This window comes from Prunus avium, chromosome 4 (assembly GCF_965620075.1).
Source record: "Prunus avium chromosome 4, drPruAviu1.hap1.1, whole genome shotgun sequence".
NCBI classification, from domain to species: Eukaryota; Viridiplantae; Streptophyta; class Magnoliopsida; order Rosales; family Rosaceae; genus Prunus; species Prunus avium.
The window spans coordinates 20,290,967-20,305,286 of record NC_142287.1 but is presented as its reverse complement, the minus strand read 5'-3'; the positions used below and the strand labels follow the sequence as shown (position 1 = coordinate 20,305,286).

Below are 14,320 nucleotides of genomic sequence, written 5' to 3'. Positions count from 1 at the left end.
CATATATCAATGCATACATTAATTCGTTTTAAAAGCCAATATCAGTGCATACATCTACTTTTTCCCATATCTGCATATATCAATGTAAAAGCATCTCTTAGTTGTTGCAAACTGCTCCGGTGCTTTGCTAATTTATATATGCCCCTCATTATTGAAAGTTGAAGCCTCATATCAACTCTTCTCATAAACAATTTGAGTTTTTCTCTAGTGAGGCTTATCTCATGTGGATTTTTGAATGTTTACTATGGATATTTCTGATCAAAAGGTTCATTGCAATGCTTGCAAAGATAATAGCACATTTGATAGCAAGAAAAGCTTAACTGAGCACTTTGGTACGATTCATGACAAGGCTCACAAGCTATGTGGTGAGAAATTACTTTGCAAGGAACCCATCTACCCCAAGCATGAGATACATATTTGTATTTCATATGGGGTTTCAAGGATCAACAAGAATGCGTTAAAGAAGGAAGAGAAGAAGAAGAAGAACCAGGAGGGGTAAGAAATTAGAATATGTTGGGAGTTTAGGTATAGGATAATATTGTGATATTTATGTATGAGAATGGGAGAGTGGAAGAAGAACCAGGAGGAGTAAGAGATTAGAATATGCTGGGAGTTTAGGTATAATATAGTATTGTGATATTTATGTATGAGAATTATTTTATGGGAGGGTGATTAATAGTGGTGGTATAAGAATGTGGTGTTATGAAAGTTATATAAAATATCTATATTTCTTGTTCTTCTTGTTCTTTCTTTTTCTGTTATTAATTGTTGTGTTCTAGATATGTTTTTGTAGCGGTATATATCAAAATCGGAATACTGAAATTGTCCCGAGACCCTGCCAAACGAGATGATACCGTTTCATCCCATTACTATTTGGCACGACATCTGTTCTAGATTTGTGATCCTGTTTAGTGCCATATCGTACCGAACAGTACCAAGTAAATAATAAACCCCAATTTCAGATTCCTCCTCTCCCACAAACATTTCGACTCCAGCTTTGTTTCCTTTGTCTCCCATCTCTTCTCCTTTCCTTCCCTCTATTCTTCTCTTTTCTTTTCCTCTTCCTTTCTCTCTCTCTCTCTCTCTATCTCTCTCTTTGTGTTCTTCTCCAAATTGTACAAAACCGGTGGAAAAGGAAAGCCCCAAAGTTTATAAACAAACTCTTGAATCTTGATTGTTTTTAAACTTTGTATCAGGCTTGATTTATAACAATTGCAAGATTTCTGAATTTTTGCAGGATTTTTTATGGTATCAAACGTGTTTTCAAAAACTCCCATCCCATGCCATCCTATCTTGATTCCCCTATCCGAGATTGACACCGGGATGACCTCCATCCTGTGTCATCCCATACCATGCCCACCCTTATGTTTTTGTTTTTTATTTTCCTTGTTATGGGAGTTTATGTAAAATGTGACCTAATTTTTATGGGAGCTCAGTATTAAGAATCCAACAATGAATCAATCAAAGATCCTTCATACTGAGCTCCAACGAGTAATTTCAAACCCGTTCTAACAATGCACTCTGTTTTGAAATTGAAGACTCTTTGGTGTCCACCGCAATCGAGGAACACATTGACGGGCTTATGAGAATGGAGCCAGTTTAGGGTTGTTGGATCTTTATAATTGTGGGTTTGCGTTAGATTAGAAGAGAGAAGAGTGAGGTTCTGAGTTTTTCAAAGAGAGGGAATCATCTTGAACTGAAGTCGGGTTTTAACGCAGGTTCTAATGCATCCAATGAGTAATTTCAACTCAGTTATAACAATGCACCTTCTTTTGAAAATTAACCGTCCAATTTAATCTGATGGCTCTTAGATACCCCGCACAGACACCCCTTATAACTTACCACACACTATATGTAACATCCCGACCCAAAAATATAAATATTCTTGAGTTCAATTATATTTAAATATGAATTTACAGGATCGTGTAGGATTTCGCGCATCGTGAATCGAAGCCCCAGATGTTCCGATTTAATAACTTAAAGTTTGCATTAAACGATAACCATCTGATTGTGTGATCGTGAGAGATCCGATCATTTGATTCGGACCAAAAGTTGCAGTACATGCTTATTGAACCTTGTTGAACCCGTAGGAACTTTCGGATCGGAAATCAAAGGTCGTGGGCCCGCGTGCCCGGTTGACCAAATTTGGGCAATTTGACCCTCGGTTGACCGCGAGTCTTCTGAGGTAGTTTCACCCGTTGAAAAGTCCTAGAACGAACTTAGAAACATGTCTTGATTGTTATTTGAGTTATTTTGATTATGTTGGGTGTATGAGATTGTTTTATAGTATTTTATGGAATTATTAGACTTTGTTTTGAAAGTGCATTGTTTTTATCAATTGAATTAATATGCATTAAATATAGATTGTTCAGATTATGAGATTTATATGTATATATATAGCTTAAAAAGTGGAATTTTGATTATTTCGATTTTGAGAATCTTGATTTGGTTTGAATATGGATTTATGTTTTGAGAAATTTTGATGCATATTATGATGAAGTTTGGGCAAAATATTAAAATGAATTTGGGGTACTTTATTGATTTGGTTATGTGAAATTGGGATTACACTATGCTAAGAACCCTCCCTTGGTTGTTGGACCCACATGTGGCGTTGGATGATTCTGGCGTGTGGGCATATATATGGTGTTGATGTGAGTTTATCACACATGGTGTTGGATATTCCGACGAGTAATAAAGTTGTTTGCGCTCGTAGGATTTAGTGTTATGGTACCCACACGTGGCGTTGGATGATTCCGGTGTGTTGGCATATATGGTTTTGTTATTAGTTATCACACGTGGCGTTGGATATTCTGGCTCGTGATAAAGATGTTTGCGGGCGTAGGACTTAGTGATTGGTTTTGGCCACATGTGGCGTTGGAACTTTTAATGTGTGTGCTGTAGAGTTTAGTCCCCCAGTTAGACCACTCATCCCTAGACGCAGGATAGAAACTTGAAATCCTGCGGATGAGCCAAACAATCCCCCTGTTGGATTGTTTTCCCCGATACTCAAGTTAGCGTGATATTTTCATACCTATTTATATATAGGGTAAATGGTTGAAAACCCCTTTGGACTATTTGGCTTGTCGAAATGTCCACCCTGAATTTTTTTTTTCCAGCCAATTTAGCCTTCGTATTAAATTTAATCGCCAATTTCACCCCCACCGTTAGGTTTTCCCCAATTCCATCCAAATGCCCGTAAAAAAAACCACGTGAGAGGGTAATATCGTCCTTTCGCTGCTCAGCCCTCAGCCCCTTTTGACCCTTCGTTGCAACCAAGGGGATTCGACAAAAATCAAACCCTTTGGGCTGTTGGTGTCAGCCATGGAGATTCGACAGAAACGGAACTAGCCTTTTCGAAACCACCCCTTTTCGAAACCACCACTTCTAGCCTTCGTTTCAGCCTCACTTTTCAAGAACAAGAGAAGAAATTGCAGTCGAAGATACGATGCATAAGAACAGACGTGCAGCTTCTACCGAATCAAGTTCGACCACTTTTAGTACGGAGGATGATATGGTGCGTGTCTGCTGGTGTGGATTTGAGGCTGAAATGATTGTTTGTTGGTCTGATGAAAATGTAGGGAGGAGGTTATATGTGTGTTATAGAGAGAAGTATGGTGGTGGCTGTGGTTGGAAGGCTTGGAAGGACTCGATAATGTCTGAGCAGGCCAAACATGTCATATGTCGATTGTTGAGACGAATCAAGTCATTGGAAGAGAAAAGAGCTAAAGAGAAGAAGATTGTGCAAGAGCTAAGAGACAGAGAGAAAATTTCGACTTTGGCTGCTGAGTTGTTTGGTTGTAATTTTGTTGTTGTTGACTGTATTAGTTAGCTTTTCATTTGGTTGAATGTAGTGGCTTGTGCATTATTTTGGTTGTGGCAGATTTGGAGGTTCAATGTAGGTTGCTAAATGAATTTGATTGAATGCAAGGGTTGTTTGTTTTTTGGGTAAGATTTGGCACACAAGGCAAAATACCCAGAAACTGCAAACAGAGCAGTACAACAAAAGCAAGGCATAAATCCTACACTAATCCAAGCAGAGCTTAATCTGTGAAACACTTCAAAATCCAACATTTGAAATCCATGAAATACCATATACAGTTGAAAAATATACTCTAAAACTTCATCTAAAACAGCCATATGTTGAAAAATATACATTCCATCATCTGCAATACATCAAAAAATTCATCTAAAAGAGCCATCTGTTCACAATATACATTCCAACTGTTGAAATACATCCAATCCAAAATAGCCATCAGTTCAAAATACAAATTTCAACTTCAAAAATAGCCATCAGTTCATACACATTCTACTATGAAATATACATTCCAACATTGCTTAAGCATCATCCAAAAGACACTTATGTTCAAAATACACATTCCAACCCATCTGTTGAAGCCAAACTACCAAGGCATCCGTTCAAAATACCCATGAAAGCCATCATCTCTTTTACCTCCATGGCCTTGCCCTTTTTGCACGGGATTTGAACCTTTTCCTTGCTGGCCTTGAACTAGTTTGAGTGGTAACAGCAGACTCAGGTTGTGAGGTTGGAACTGGTTGTGAGCTTGGACCTGGTTGTGAAGCAAGATTGGTTCCACTTGCTTGGCTAGCAACATTGGTTGGAGCTGTTTGGCTTGCAGTGGCTGTGGTCCTTGTCAACCCTCCTCTAATTTCCTACAAATGAAAATAATCACAATTACAACTCAAATGAGTCCAATTAAAACATTCAATCATAATTTGACATCCTTTACCTGTAATGTAGCAGTGGCTCCAGTTCCTCTTCCCACACATTTTCTTCTTCCTATCCCTCTTCCTCTCCCTCTGCCTCTTCTGCCATCTGCCCTTCCACAATTAGTAGCATTATGGCCCTCTCCTCCACAGACTGAGCAATGGATTACAATTCCATATCTCCTAAGCTTGGTTGCACCCTTTGGGATCTCATCAACGGGTCTAGTCCTTGCCTTTTTTGGCCTACCACTCTGTTTGTGATACAGTGGGGGTTTGATTGGCGCATGACCTGATTTCCTCCATAAGGTTTGGCTTGGCATTGGTGAAATGTAATTGCTATAAGCCCTATCATAAGCTTCTCTCTTATACACCTCATTGACATAACTCATTGGGCTTCTCTGTTGCCTTGATATTGCAGCCATGGCATGGCAACATGGGATACCACAGAGATCCCATTTTCGACAAGAGCAAGAGTGAGTATTTAGATCAACTGCATATTGCCCACCAAGCATATGGGTGACTTGAAACTTGTTTCCACTTGCATTCTGTGCAATGCATGAACCACTCTCTTTCAAAAAAATTTCAATAATCTGAAAGATCCTTGGCCCAACTCTTTGAGGCCATTTCACTTCCTTTTGTCGTGCAACTCTCAACATCAAATAGGTTCTTATCCTTTCCACCATCGTGATGATTGGTTTATCTCTTGCCTCCAAAATGGCTGAATTGAAGCATTCACATAAATTGTTCAGCAGTATATCACACTTGCTCCCAGTAGTAAAATGAGACCTGCTCCAATGAATTGCAGGCCTAACCTGAAGCCATGCATGAGCTGGGGCAGATATTTCCATAATATTGTCCATCTCAGCTTCCTACCAAGGAAGTGTTGTACTTTTAGCAGCAGCCCATAGCCTTTGTTTAAGTGACAAACTACCATGCCCAGCAACTTTGAAATTATTATGCAAATGCCTTACACAATGCCTATGTTCAGCATCCTGCTTTAAAGCCTCAATTACCTGCCCCAATCCTTTTTGTTTGTCAGTGATAAAAACCCACCCATTTCCAGTGCCTCTGACCCCAACATCATTGAAGAATATATCTAAAAATCATGTCCATGTGTCTCTGTTTTCTATCTCCACAAAAGCAAAAGCTATTGGGAACATGCCATTATTGGCATCAATCCCAACAGCACTTAAAAGTTGTCCTGGATGTTGTCCTTTGATGAAAGCCCCATCAAAACCAACCATGGTTCTACATCCTTCAACAAACCCCTTCCTCAGTTGAGCAAAATATATATAAAGCCTCTCAAATATTGGACCATCTCCCCGCAATGATGTCTTCACTAAAACTGTGCTTCCTGGGTTTTGCCTCTTAAGCTCCTCACAATAATCCCACAGCTTTGCATATTGTTCTTCAATGCTTCCTTGAATCCTCTCCTTTGCTAAACCCTTTGCCTTGTAGCATTGGTCCTTAGTAACATCTATACTATAATGTTTCCTCACCAATGCCATGAAGTCAGCAACTGACATGTTAGGATTGGTTCTCAGATCCTCATCAAACCTTTTAGCCAACCAATGTGAAGTGGCAAACCTAGTTCTTTGAAATTTGCCGCATGTATGAATTGGATGGAATGTCTTCACTCTAACATTGGGTCCTTTCCCAACATGTGCAGCATACAATAACAAAGGACAATCTTCAAGTTTATCTGCAGATTCCTCTTCACCCTCTTCACCTTCTTCACCCTTATGACTCTGCCTCTTTGCCTTTTCACCCTTATCATGCCTCTTTGCCTTTTCACCCTCATTATTACCATCACATACCAGCCTCACTCTATTAGGCTCATTCTTCACATATCTTATTCTTCTAGCACACTTGCATGCATAGTACTTTATGGCCTCTCTACATTCCTGCATATTTGGGAACTCCAAATCCAAGTGGAATTTTGGATCTAAAAGGTCACGATGTTTATTATACTGTTTGAATTTTGGCTGCCTCAAACCTTTTTTCTTGACATCTTCACCTTCATTATCTTCATGCAAACTCTCTAAGTCTGATGTATTATAACCATCAGTGTCACCCTCACCTGGTTCTTGATTTCCATCATCTTGCTCTTCACTTACAACATACTTATGAAAATTCATGTTGTCCTCTTCATCACTTTGCTCAAACTCACTGTCTATAAAATCACCATCTTCTTCATCATCCTCCCCACCTTCAGGTTCATCACTTTCTACCTCAACTTCCTCTACCTCACCAAATTCTTCCTCTATCTCAACATCCACGAACTCATATTGCACATTTTCTTCATCAGCATCATACCCAAGAGCAGTGTCTTCGTGATGTTCAACATTTGCAGAGAATACTGGGGACTCAACATTTAGAGGCATAGGTGCTGGATTTTCAGTTATGTATAACACAAACAGCTGCCTCGATTTCATCAACTTCAATGCTCCAAAATATTCCTTATCTGTCCTAATTTCTACCCAACCATTTGTTCTGTGCTTGTAATAGTATTGAATGTTCTGCTCATCATACCCAAGGTGTTTAACCATTTCAAATAACTCAAGCATTGAAACTTCATCTGCATCTTGCCCATCAATCCATTGTACAATACCTCCCATATATAAACCATCAGCAAAATACCCACCGTGGTGTACTTCAAGTGTGAACATGTCAGGATTAGCTGCAAAACAATTAATTTTCTCATTCATTTACTATGCACCCTATACAGTACAATATACATTTACTATCTACCCTATACAGTACACTATATGTTTACTAATTACCATATACAATACCATACAATACAAACTCAGACAAAACTCATACACAACCCGACAAACAATAAACAAACAACATGCATAGGGACCACATTCACAACCCAACCTAAGTTCAGTCAACAAACAACATCCATAGGGACCACTTTCTTCGAATTTTCTTATGCTTTTTCATGAAGTCCACCAATGAAATCCGACAACAACCAAGAATAAAACCCAAACAATTGCATCAAACAAATAAAAAGCTGCTTACTGTATTTCGGAGCTTCCCCACCATCTCTTATTTTCATTGTGTTTGTTTACTAAATCACCCTTGTCGAACTAGTACTCTTTCTCCCAATTCGAATCTCTCAGTCGCCGTACTTTGTCTTTCTTTCTCACCCTTTTTCGAATCAGTCACTTTCTCTCTTTCACTCAGCCTTTTTCGAAAAAGTGAACGAACCCTAACTCTGATTTTGGGAATTGACCATACGAAGGAAGCAGTCAAAGGGGTTGAGGACTGAGCAGCGAAAGGACGATATTACCTTCTCACGTGCTTCTCACGTGGTTTTTTTGACGGGCATTTGGATGGAATTGGGGAAAACCTAACGGCGGGGGTGAAATTGGCGATTAAATTTAATACGAAGGCTAAATTGGCTGAAAAAAAAATTTCAGGGTGGACATTTCGACAAGCCAAATAGTCCAGGGGGGTTTTCAACCATTTACCCTTATATATATTCCTAGTTTTGGGATTTACATAACTGTTTATAATAGTTTATATATATATATGAATAAAGGTATTAGTGGAATATTTGAAGTTAATCTTATTTATGTCGTTGTGAGTCTTTTCTTCGAGAACTTAGGATTAAAGTCGAAAATGAATTGGTTTGGTTAGGCCACACGTGGCGTTGGATGTTCCGGCGTGTGTGCTCATTGAGTTATTGTTACTTTACCACACGTGACATTGGATTATCCGGCGTGTGGTAAAAGATCCGTACACTTGGATTATTGTTACTTTACTACGTGTGGTGTTGGACCTTCCGACGCGTAGTAAAATAATGGGGATAGGAAAAAGGGATCATTATAATATGTCGGGGAAAGATTAAGGTTTAAAAAGGATGTTGATGGATACGACGTGATTTTAAATAAAAGGGAAAATGGATAATTCTAGAATTTACTTATTAGTATTGTTGAAAATGATTGTATGTTATTGAACCGTGATTTTTGTTTTTAGAACCACGTGTGGCTTGATCCCTCACAAAAGGATACGTAGGTAGCCTGGGGTCTTACCTAGGTGCAGCCGCGAATTAAAGTTTATTTCTGAAACTTTACCTTAGTCGTTTGGAGTTAGTCCCACTTCCTTTGGTTTTTAGATGAGTTTGGTTTCGACTAAGTGAGTGTTGTTAAAATGTGGTTGTGATCAAGACAGATATGAAACCGTTTTGGATTGTTGAACGTCTTGGACCAAGTCCTTAATCTACTTGCGATTATGTTTGATTGTTAAACATCGCATGATGGAAATTTGGGAAGTTATTTTATGTTAATTACGGTGGGCATGCATAAATTGGTTGGAGTTCATTTAATTGCATTGTTTAATTTTATTTTGTGACATAAGGGCATTGCTAGTGATTTTGCTTCAAATTTTTGAAAGGCCAGAGGCCTAGTTTGTAAACTGCCTGATGGTTAACTTGTGCGTGCTGCTAGTTGTGTATAAATTGTGATTTTAACAGGTTGAACTTTTTGGGAAAAGTTCAATTTTCAGCAAAAAATCTGTCGAAATTTCAGTAGAAAGTCTCATTCTTTAGTATGTGGGCCTGACATCGGGTTGATATCGGTAAATACGATAGGATTCGTCCTGAATTCCGAAGAATTCGGGGCAGGTCTTGTCACTATAGCCTATCTCATAAAACATAGGGTCCCTATAGTATGTATTAAAATAATTCCATTCATACTCAATTCATTAGGGACCCATTAGGGTCGCAAAGACTGACGTGGTGGCTATTTAAATATTGAAACAAAACCAAGAGCAATGTGATAGGAGTGTGGGACGCAGAAAGGAACATGTCCAACAGGTTACCACCTGACTCAGCTGACTCTCCAAGGGCAGTTCGGTCATTTGACATCCGAAAACAAAGAGAGAGAAAGAGATAAGCTCTCTCAACAGCACTCAGCAGACAGAGAGAGAGAGAGAGAGAGAGAGAGAGCAGAAGAAATCAGAATGGTGACAGAACAAGAGATATCGCAAGCCTTACAAGCCCTAATCCACGACACCACTTCCAACCCGAACACCACCACCCCGACCTTCACCACGCTAAACGACGTCGTCCAGCAGCTAGAGTCCAGGCTAGGGCTTGACCTCTCCCACAAGACCGACTTCATTCGCGCCCAGATCCACTACTTCTTCCGATCCCACCCACCAACTCCTCAGGCCCAATCCCAACCCCAGCACCAACAACAACAACAACAACAACAACACCAACATCAACACCAACTACCTCAGCCTCAGCACCCAAAAGACCATTTTGCCCTCAACCAGGCCCCTAATTACCACCACCCCACTCCCTCCGCCTTCCAGACCTTCTCGTCCCAGCCCCCGCCTCCACTTCTCAAGCCCGAACCTGGCTCCGCCGCTCCTGTATCGGTTTCTGGCTCTAACACGCCCAAGGACAGGTCCATTTTTTTTCCGTTCTTCTTTGGGTAATTTCTGTTTGGTTGCCTAGAAAAGTGGGGAAGGGAAAGTGGTATAATATGATAGGCTTTGCATGTTGTCTTGTGTTTGGTTATTTTTGCAAAGTTTCAGCTTACCGTGGAATTGGTGTTCGCCTTGCCAATTTATGTTTTCGAGGCAATTAGGGTTTAGGGAAATTGGAAAATTGTCCAGTCACATTTGGTTTGTTGTATTAAGAAAGGTCCTCCTAAGTTCATTTCCTTCATTTTCCTGCCATCTAGTAGAGTTTCGAGAAAATTTGAGCAACAAAAAGAAAATCGATAATTTCATTTTTATCCGTTGTAGAAGTCTAAAGCTTTATGTTTCGGGGCATGGGAAGTCGAGAAACCAAATTCCACTGCTCTTTCTCTCTCCATTAACATTGGTAGGTAGGTTTTAGGGAAATTTCGAAACGTGGCCAGATTTTGGATATGTTAAAAAGATATTTAAGCCAGTTTTTAATATTAGATTTTTAGAATTTTAACCACTCTTAAGGGGTTGGAGCACTGCTTGAGTGAGAAATTCCCTAGGTTTCAGTTTAAATTGCCATTTTCAATTGCATTGATTTTGGTGGGGTACGGCTGTAGATTTTTTAGCGTAAGCAATTTGTTGGTCTCTTATTTTTACGTATTTGGTCTTTTATATGTTGTATGTAAGGTGTATTTGTTTTCGGAGGATATTTGGTCTGTCATATATCAAGTTTTATTCAGTCAAGTCTTGGGTTGCAAGCAAATAACATGGAAAGATGCTGTTTTCGGAGGATATTTGGTCTGTCATATATCAAGTTTTATTCAGTCAAGACTTGGGTTGCAAGCAAATAACATGGAAAGATGCTTACACAATGCAGATGTTGTAGTACTTTGGTGCATTGTAGTAGTTTGATGCTTGGGCTAATGTTTCTGTGCATTTTATCGTACTTTTGCAGCGCTAAACCTAAAGCTAAGAGAAAAGGTGGCCCAGGGGGTTTAAACAAACTTTGTGGTGTTTCACCTGAACTTCAGGCCATTGTTGGCCACCCAACTCTCCCAAGGACTGAGGTTTGCTCATCCACTTATGTTATTTGTTAATGTTAGTTTATTGTATGTGAAGGACTTAGGTTTTTGTTTTTTCTTTTACTGTTGAGTTCAGATTGTGAAGCAACTGTGGGCTTACATAAGGAAAAACAATCTCCAAGATCCTGGTAACAAGAGGAAAATTATTTGCAATGAGGAGCTCCGACTGGTTTTTGAGACAGACTGTACTGACATGTTTAAGATGAACAAGTTGCTTGCTAAACATATTATTGCACTTGAACCATCAAGTATGTATTTGGTGTAACAGTTCCCCCTATCTGTGTGTGGGGGACCACATACTTTTCTGTGTGTTTTGTGATATGGGTGTAAAATTTGATACTTTCCTAAGGATTTGATGTTTTGGTGCTCTCAGAACAGTCAGTTCCCAAGAAGCCCAAGGTGCCCAAGGTTGCCGTGGAGTCTGGAACGAAAAGTACTGAGCCGGGTCCTTCTCTAATAATATCTGAAGCACTTGCAAATTTTTTTGGTGTTGGTGTAAGGGAGATGCTCCAATCAGAGGTTTTAATGCGTATCTGGGAATACATAAAGGTGAACCATCTGGAGGTAAGTCGACCCACACTCCCCATTTTCAAAATAAATAAATAGCTAAATGAATAATTAAAAATCACTGAGGTAGGTAACTGGTGCATAAGTTACAAATTAATTTGGATGCAGTGGCTGTTTGAAGTTTTCTAACACAAATGGAAATCGGGATATTTTTATGGAGTCTTTATATTTTTATAGTTTACATGGGTTATGCTTCAGCTGGGTTTGTCCTTATCTATTTACTTATTTTATTTGCTTGAGGTGTATATAAATATAATTGAGCTTGAATTTGGTGCAGTGGCTGTTCAAATTACTTGAAGTTTTTCTAGCAAATTGAAAACTGTTTTGTAGAGTTTTTAAACTGTATACTTTACATTATTCTCACTCCAATTGCCTTTGTCTTTGTGTATTTACTTTTTATTTCTCGAGGGATATGTAAATAAGCTTTGGTAGTATAGCGTCTTTAACCTAGTTTGGCACTACTTTAGTAGTAATTTACTTTGGTCTCTTTTAGGATCAGTTGTGCGTGTAGTTTCAATTTGTTTATCTTATGCAAGCTTTATGTTTGTGTTGTGAAGCATGGTGGATGGTAATCAAAATGATGGCTGGGTTTCTCAAATGTTTTACTTAATAGTCTATCTATAAATTATTTAAGATGTTATTGAACTTAGTTTCAGCATTTAAAGAGAGAACAATTCGCACCTACACTTAATGGCATGAACGTTGTGCAAGAATCTGATTTTGTCCTGTCTGATTAAGAAATTTATTTGTCAGTCTATCCTCCAGTAATTTATTGAGACCAGAGAAGCTGAGAAAGGACTGGAAGTGGCAATTGACTATATTAACCCATGTTTTTTCTCCTTGTTTAAATACATATCTAGGATCCTCAAAATCCAATGGCTATACAATGTGATACAAAGCTTCAAGAGATCTTTGGTTGTGAAAGCATCAGTGCATTGGAAATACCAGATATTTTGGAACGTCATCACATATTCAGGAGATGATAACAGGTTTGTAGGTACTTTGGATTTATCTTTTATTTAGTTATTTTAGATACTAGTCCACAAGATTTGACAGAATGCTGGTCATTGGTTGCAGTTGCAGATATATGGCGTGATAACTTGTGCGCCAATGTTGGGGGAAATTGACGCACCTTGATGTCTTGTACTTTGACAACTTGTATGGCACGTTTTTAGCTCATGTTTGTAAGTAGTAATAGTATGAAAATGTACTAAGGGTTCATGGCAGGTCTTATTTTGCAAATGGCGCCATGGTTTGTCTGACCTTGCTGTTAGGGTAGACTGAGAGCTTTTGGAGTTTCTAACACCTGTAAAATAGCAGACAGTAGGAAACAAAAGCAAATGTAAGGAGATCCTAACTTATTTTCAGTTATGAATGTATGTATTTATTTAGTCATTGGGATGCAACTTACCAGCGAGCCTGAAAATGAGGGTGTCATTGAGATCTAGAACTTAGTTTTGGTACGACAATCCTAATGTACTTTTCTTAATCCATGTATTAATAATGTATTCTCTGAGAAGTTATCTTAATTTGTTCCTGAATTTTAATCATTGCTTACTGGTTTTTTTGGGGAAAAGAATAATATTATACTCTGCAGAAGAATTTCTCTTTGTCGTGTGTAAAATGTATAGAAATTCCCGTGACTGACTTTTTATTTCATTGGTGAGAACCCCGTGACTTTCAATTCCCGTGACTTGGTTCCTTCCTTCACATGACAAATTGTGCCAGAAAATTATTATAAACAAATCCCATTTCTTTCCTATAAATCAACGTCTTTGATCAGTTAATAAAACCGAAGCAAAATGGCAAGTACTTGTGAAGTGCGGTCCTTGCAATGGGTAATGGCGATTTTCTTGTTAGCACTTGTGGGTGGAGCCAGGGCAGTCTCCATATGTAACATTGACTCCGCCCAGCTGAATGAATGTCGCCCGGCAGTGACCGGAAACTCACCAAAACCACCAACCAAGAAATGCTGTGACGTTGTCCACCAAGCCAACTTGCCCTGCCTCTGCAACTACAAGTCTGCCTTCCCTGCGTTTGGGATCAACCCTGCGCTAGCTATGGCGTTGCCTAAGAAGTGTGGCATGAACACACCACGAGAATGCCATGGTAAGATACCAAAGCTTTGCATGGTTACTACTAATATGCCTCTCTGATTGTATGGTGCGTTTCTAACCATTGTTCTCTTTGGTTCATTGCAGTGGTTTGAAGCACTTGAGGCTGCAACAGTTTCAACAACCAAGTGATTTTACCATTTCCTAGTGCTTCCTAGATTTGAAATATTTATAATGTTTTCCATGTATATTTTGAAAACATCTATTTGTTACCTGTGTTGTTAAATCCGTCTCTGTAATTGCTAAATGCATTTGTTTGTACCAGTACTTTCTGTTTGTTGGAACCCCAACAATAATATTAGGCAATGCGAAAAGGTCATTGCTGCTTGCTTTGCAGTTCAAGTCCAATACTTTTTCTGTACTCGAAGTTGCTTTTAGTTCTGCTCCAGTCGAAGCTGCAAT

At 39.0% G+C, this 14,320-nt stretch overlaps 2 protein-coding genes and 1 pseudogene across 2 annotated transcripts; 2 read left to right on the top strand and 1 right to left on the bottom strand.

Moving 5' to 3' along the window:
* Positions 1 to 4,446: 4,446 nt before the first annotated feature.
* LOC148294996 (uncharacterized) lies at positions 4,447 to 7,433 on the bottom strand (annotated as a pseudogene).
* Positions 7,434 to 9,578: 2,145 nt separating this feature from the next.
* Positions 9,579 to 13,199, top strand: LOC110754419 (uncharacterized). Its single transcript, XM_021955477.2, has 6 exons — positions 9,579 to 10,148; positions 11,111 to 11,222; positions 11,314 to 11,485; positions 11,611 to 11,801; positions 12,665 to 12,793; positions 12,882 to 13,199. Exons 1-5 carry the CDS (start codon positions 9,697 to 9,699, stop codon positions 12,785 to 12,787), a joined length of 1,050 nt encoding a protein of 349 aa, XP_021811169.1. The 5' UTR covers positions 9,579 to 9,696; the 3' UTR covers positions 12,788 to 12,793; positions 12,882 to 13,199.
* Positions 13,200 to 13,577: 378 nt separating this feature from the next.
* LOC110754426 (putative lipid-transfer protein DIR1) lies at positions 13,578 to 14,260 on the top strand. The gene is made up of 2 exons (XM_021955486.2): positions 13,578 to 13,913; positions 14,006 to 14,260. Exons 1-2 carry the CDS (start codon positions 13,607 to 13,609, stop codon positions 14,011 to 14,013), a joined length of 315 nt encoding a protein of 104 aa, XP_021811178.1. The 5' UTR covers positions 13,578 to 13,606; the 3' UTR covers positions 14,014 to 14,260.
* The last annotated feature ends 60 nt before the right edge of the window (positions 14,261 to 14,320 follow it).